The sequence below is a fragment of the Rhynchophorus ferrugineus genome, unplaced genomic scaffold (genome assembly GCF_030347505.1).
Source record: "Rhynchophorus ferrugineus isolate W39M unplaced genomic scaffold, kcgeb_rfMv2 rfM4, whole genome shotgun sequence".
Taxonomy (NCBI): Eukaryota; Metazoa; Arthropoda; class Insecta; order Coleoptera; family Curculionidae; genus Rhynchophorus; species Rhynchophorus ferrugineus.
The window spans coordinates 19312122-19318708 of NW_027472583.1; the positions used below are offsets into that span (position 1 = coordinate 19312122).

At 32.7% G+C, this 6587-nt stretch overlaps 1 protein-coding gene across 4 annotated transcripts in view; it reads left to right on the forward strand.

Moving 5' to 3' along the window:
- hdly (hadley) overlaps nt 1–4268 on the forward strand; it is a 111337-nt gene extending 107069 nt beyond the window's left edge. For all 4 annotated transcript variants that reach the window (XM_076403732.1, XM_076403731.1, XM_076403733.1 and 1 more), the window contains 2 exons: nt 903–1185; nt 3460–4268. In XM_076403732.1, the coding sequence (XP_076259847.1) occupies nt 903–1185; nt 3460–3785 (609 nt within the window). In that variant the 3' untranslated portion in view covers nt 3786–4268. The remainder of the gene's footprint in view (nt 1–902; nt 1186–3459) is intronic.
- The last annotated feature ends 2319 nt before the right edge of the window (nt 4269–6587 follow it).

The window sequence follows — 6587 nt, forward strand, 5'->3', positions numbered from 1 at the left end:
TCTAAAGTCTAATATCTAATCCAGTAATCAGATCAGGTGGTGTAAAACGTTTTAGTCTACGTTCACCGTTTAAACTTAGCATACCAATCCTTGAAGGTTGATTTTCCTGGGCCAGTGCCCGAAAACTCGGCATCAAGCCAAGTTTTTGCTTCAACTGTATTTTTTCCCTTCAGAAAGCAATATTTCACGAAAGGAAACGCGCCAAATTTCTTTTTATCCATTTTTTCACAGTAACAAAACTTGCTTCACTCAAAATGCTATAATTCACAAACTAATGATCCCACAGCACTAAAACTTCTACACGCATCTTTGGAGGGTTAGGGCTAACTAAAAACATATGGATTTAATTCTAGTAGCGCTATCTATGTGTCAGGCCGGCGACTTTTCAATTGACCTATTATAATTTAGTACTTTTTCTTTTCCGACTTCTTCTTTAGTATCTGGTCTCATAGTGAGAAATAAGACATGATAACATTTACAAGTAAAGGCTATGTTGAATGTTTTTATTGAACGTAGGTTTCAGTTATTCTATAATAAATTTGACAACATATATACATTTTAGTAAAATCTGAGCACAGTAACAAGATATTTACAACAACTTTAGTCAAGTTTCATGTATTCTTCCAATTCTAGAAGTACGTTTCAAGACACATTAAAATTCTAGTGTTGTCACCCTAATGAATTAAAACAAAAATCACTAAGACATGCTTAGACGCCGACATAATTGTACAAGAATGTTTAAGAAATGGGTGTTTTAAGAAATATGTCAAATTTTTAACATAATTTCATTATTATATGTTTACTAATAGCTGACAAAACAATTTTCTCTAACCAAAAAAAAAAACTGGAATCAACTATTGTACTAAAAGACGTGAAAGTTAATGACTGGTATTTTTATACAGGTATGGAGGCCAGCTACGTATACAATTTCCAGACCTTACGTGATACCAGTATTCAGTATATCCAACAGATATCCGATATTTTATCCTCCGCAGTCAGTATATAGTAATCCCGGATCACCAGTGGACAATCCCTTAAAACCTCCATACCAAGCACCGGAATATCTTCCACCGAAAACTACGAGCAAACCCAATACGGACGTAGGTGATAGACTTGGTGGTGATGATGACAACGATGCTCCTGTTTGGGGTACCGTGGAAATGGTGGGAATGCCATTAAGTGGAAGTAAGTACTCTAAGTGCAGTTAATAATTTTACTCTCAGGTGCTGGCTTATAATTTGGTCAGCGATATCTATTGGCGAAAATTTAGATAAAATTATAATTTAAATAAAAAATTGCAGTTTTTAATTTAGTATTATTGAATTACTCAGTGTACACAGACATTAATTAAAGAATACCTAAAATTACGTTTTCGATATTCATCACTTTTGTATTTTGATTTGAAGAGATCTGCCACCAAAGCCAATCAAACACTTTTAGAAACTTATGGTGATGCTCGACCATTTGTCAAGTTTCGTTTCAATTACGCGCGATTATAAAGTGATAATTTTGGTAATTAAGAACCAAATATATTCAAAGATAATAGATTACAACAGTTATTAGACCAAAACGCAGCTTAGCAATTGATGAATCAAGCGCAATGAGATCAATCCACATCGACACCGAAGGGTAATATCATTGCCATAAAGTCTTACTCTGCATATAGTAGGATCAGAAAGATGTAGAGTATTATAAGCTACTAGAACCGAATGAAGTTATCTACCGACATAAGCCGAACAGAGCAAATGACGTATTGTTGGAAACAAAACGAGTAATAGACGCAAACTCATCTTTCTTAACCGACATCGAAAAAGGAGGAGGTTCTATTTTCGTTTCATTTTTTCGTTCTATTTTTTTTAATGTATGTTCACCGATTTCTCTGTCAACTGTGGGCAGATATTCAAAATACTTTTTTTATCCAACAGAGTGCACTTCCGAGGTGGTTCCATTGGAACCAAATCCGGATATGTTGAGGGGAAGGGGGGTAAATCGAGGGAAAACCTCAAAATCCAAAAGCAGATATAATGTTTTCACAAAATCTTTGTCCAAAATAATCAGATATCTGATGTGACGGAAAATCGAGAGTCGTAGTTTGCTTTTTCAGCACTAACTATAGCATATAAGACCGCATAGAAATATTGTGGACAAATGTTTCTAGGGTCTAGTGGTTAAATTTTTTTGGCAAAATTAGTTTTTTTTATTCAACATAATTCCCTTCAAGGGTGATACACTGATTATAGCAACTCTCCAACTTTTCGATACCATTTTTGTAGTACTATTTGTCCTTCAAAATAGGCCTCATTCGACGAAAATTTCTTCCCAACGAGGATTCTTTTGAGATCTGAGAACAGGAAATAGTCGCTGGGGGCCAGATCTGAAGAATACAGTGGATGTGGAAGCAATTCGAAACTCAAATCATGAATTTTTGTCATCGTTTTCACTGACTTGTGACACAGTGCATTGTCTTGGTGAAGCAGCACTTTCCTTTTCCTCAAATGAGGCCGTTTTTCTGCGATTTCGCCCTTCAATCCGCTATGTAACAACGCTATGCAATAGTCGCTGTTAATAATCTCTTTTTCAAGATAGTTAATGAAAATTATTCCATGCGCATCCCAAAATACAGACACCATAACCAAAGAAATGATCATAATAAATGCAAGCATCTTATATTTAAAAATATTTAATCTGACAAGAAAATTGGTTGTATTCGACGTAACAAATCATTCAATAATTCTTTTTTTTATCTTCACATTCATATTATTGGACGAATTGATCTCGAATTAATTTCATTGGTAATTTTGGATAATGAATCAATGTTATTAAGATTTTAAATTTTGCTTCCATATCAATAATTTCACAATACATACAGAGCAATATTTTAACAAGGTTAAAAAATAAATTTGATATTCTATTTAGCCGCTCACTGTCTCCAGCTAATGTGTATATAAAGTAATTGTTACTCCCACGAAGTGATACTTTTATAAGAATTAGCTAGTACAACATTCCAATTAATATTTCTTGGAACAAGTATCATAAAAATACAAATTAACATTTAGCCAGTCTGAGTCAAATTGGGTTGTTGGACTGTGAGATTCAGTGCACAAACTCGTGCGGTTTTAGTTATTTTCGTTTATTCTATAAGAATCTTCCTTCATGTTCGTGAATTAAAAAAATTAAAAGGCTTATGAATAATGAAAATTTAGCATTCGACTAGAAATCGGTCAAAAATTTCAAAGACTCGTGTTCGTAAATTACATCGTTATTTTATTATTTTGCCATGGAGAAATAGAACATGGAAACCTTTGAAACCTCTGGTTCCTTCTTTTTCTAGGTGCATCTTTTAAACATAAAATATTTATTTGTATACATAATATGTCCTAAAGCATTTTAGACATGTCTGGTGTAATTTTAAAACTCTGAATTAGCACGGTATCTAATCTATTATTCATAACTTTACAGATGTTGACAAGGAATCGGAAGTTACGCCAACAAGAGCTCCCCGTCCATCACAAAGTCGACCACCTCTGATCCACAATACTCAAAGCGTCACTACTACTACCACTACTCCAACACCACCTCCACCACGAGCGGCTAGTGGCCCCAGTAACTGCGTATGGGCTATCGTATCCTGTTGCTCAGCCAGTTCGCCGAAAGACTATTCGAACAGTTGCTTCGAACAAAGAGGATGTCCAGGACCGTTCTGGGGAAGCAGCCCGTGCGACGGAGACTTCGCCAGGGCGGCCATCGCTGCTGCCGTCAAATATTACGGAACTAGTGGCAAATAATAACCAATTCCAAAGCGCGAATCTAATATTCACCAAAGTTGGTTTTGACTCGAATTGATCGAATTCGATTGTAAAAAATCAACATCGAAATAATTAGATGACCGCCCAACATAACAATGAATTATAATTTCATGTAAATATAATTCGGTACAATTTTAGTTCGCCAATAGTACAGGATGTAATATAGTCTACACATTATATGTGTATGTATTATCCTACTTTAGTTATTGCTGTTAACGATAAGGATTGTCCGCACCAAAAATGTATGCGTGTTTGTCGAAGACGCCAAAAATCAATCTACCGAACCAAACTAAACGATATTGTTGAAATTCATTGGCAATCGATGTTCCTTATTTAGTTATGTTTATACTTAAGTTAAACTGTCTATTTATTTCTTAGTTAATAATAATATGTGTAGTTACATTTCGATTAAAATGCACTGTCTGCATTTCTTTGAATATGATAATAAAATTTAGTGTTTTATATTTGTTGTTATTAATTCATCACTGCAATATTGGTATATGTTTCTCCGGCTTTCACAATTTTCCATCAAGTTTGACAATGACCGGCTGCTAATATTCCTATATCTTGCCTATTACTCAAATTTTAGGTTTATTACAACATGAATATACTCACAATTTTATCTTTAGAATGTATTCTTTTAAAGGATTTTCTACTTTGTCTTACCGCATGGATGGATGAAACATGAATTTACTCATGAATCACGAATCCCTAATAACTTATATTACAAAGTGGCTACAGTAACTGCGTATGGGCTATCATATCCTATTGCTCGACCAGTTCACCGAAAAACTATTCGAACAGCCGCTTCTAACAAAGAAGATGTCCAGAACCGTTCTGGGGAAGCAACCCATGCGACGGAGACATCCAAAGCGCGAATCTAATATTCACTAAAGTTGATTTTGACTCGAATTGATCGAAGTTGATTGTAAAAAATTAACATCGAAATAATTAGATATCCGCCCATCATAACAATGAATTATAATTCGGTACAATTTTAGTTCGCCGATAGTACACGATGTAATATAGTCTGCAAATTATATGTGTATGTATTATCCTACTTTTATTATTGCTATTAAGGATAAGGATTGTCTGCACCAAAAATGTGTGCGTGTTTGTCGAAAACACCAAAAATCAATCTACCGAACCAAACTGAATGATATTGTTGAAAATTCATTGGCAATCGATGTTCCTTATTTAGTTATGTTTATACTTAAGTTAACTGTCTATTTATTTCTTAGTTAAAAAAAATACTTGTAGTTACATTTCGACTAAAATGCACTGTATGCATTTCTTTGAATATAATAATAAATTTTTGTGTTTTATATTTGTTGTTATTATCATCTTTCTTCGGCTTTCACCATTTTCCATCAAATTTCACAATGATCAGCTGCTAATATTCCTATTTTTGCTAATTACTCAAGTTTTATGTTTAATACAACAGGAATATATCCATCATTTTATCTTGCAGTTCAACATTAAATATAGCTTTAAAATTTATTATTCTAAAGGATTTTTTACCTTTGGATGAACAATGAAGTTACTCATGGATTACGAATCCCGAATCATTTATATTACTATGCTTTGTATAGAAATGTTGTTCATAGATTAATGCAAAACTGATAAAATTATAAAGTCAGATTATTTTTATAACCTTAAGGAACAGTTGCATATAAAAATTCTTAAGACAAATTCTGATCCTAAGACGAAAATTAATGTTCCTTTATTGAAACGTACACAATATAAAGAATAATTGCGAAAATAAGTGAAATAAGGTTCAAATTGTTAGGACATACAATGTACTCAACAAATTTAGGAGAACTCCATTTTAAAGAGAAGAAGATCAATTGAAGATACAATCAAATATTTTAATACTTCAAACTATAACATCGCATTACTTTTATCGATGCCAAAACTTAAAACATTAAGCAACATAATATATTCCTGATTTGCATATTATATTGAATTATATCGTTGTAATTTTCGTTATCATATTTGTAAATAAAGAGGATGGTTGTACAATAAGCGAAGTTTAATGCTGTACTCAGACTATCAAGAATTTTGAGCTAATGTATCCTATAAGCTCCAAGAATTGTATGGTTTTACAAGGTTTTTTTTATATTAATCAAGAAGTTTTTTCTTGATATTAAACCTCTTTTTGCTTGTCATTTTTTCGTTGCTTCAAATTTGGAATGAAACACTAAATTATGAATATCAGTCCTAAAGAAAATGTTTGATTTTCGATCGAATTTCAAAGATGCTCCGTCACAAATATCCAATCTGGAACTCATTTTATTTAACTTAGTAATTTGGATTTTGTAGTAACCAAATCTCTCATAGTAGTGAAGAGTTGATCGATTTTGATATGTTCCGTCATATAAATTTATCATCTTAAAGCCGCAAACGCAGAATTTTTTTATTATTATCAAGCCACCTATTATCAATAACAATGTCTTCCTTCATTTACTATTATTTATTAAACAATTAAAAACTATATTGTGAAAAATGGCCGACACTTTAGTGTTTACTAGATTCTTTAACTCACTAACTTAATGTAAGTTCACTCAGCGATATATATTGGCAACCTAATATAACAATTAAATTCTATTGTTCTGATTTCTTATAGTCATAGCAAAACTGTCTTCCATTAACTATTATTATTGGGTTATTGGATATATAGAGGCACTAATGACGGAATACTTAAAATTGTTTTGATAAATCTGCTTCGGAAATCCACCAAATACGTTTAGGAAATTATGGTGATGCTGCGCCTTCATATTC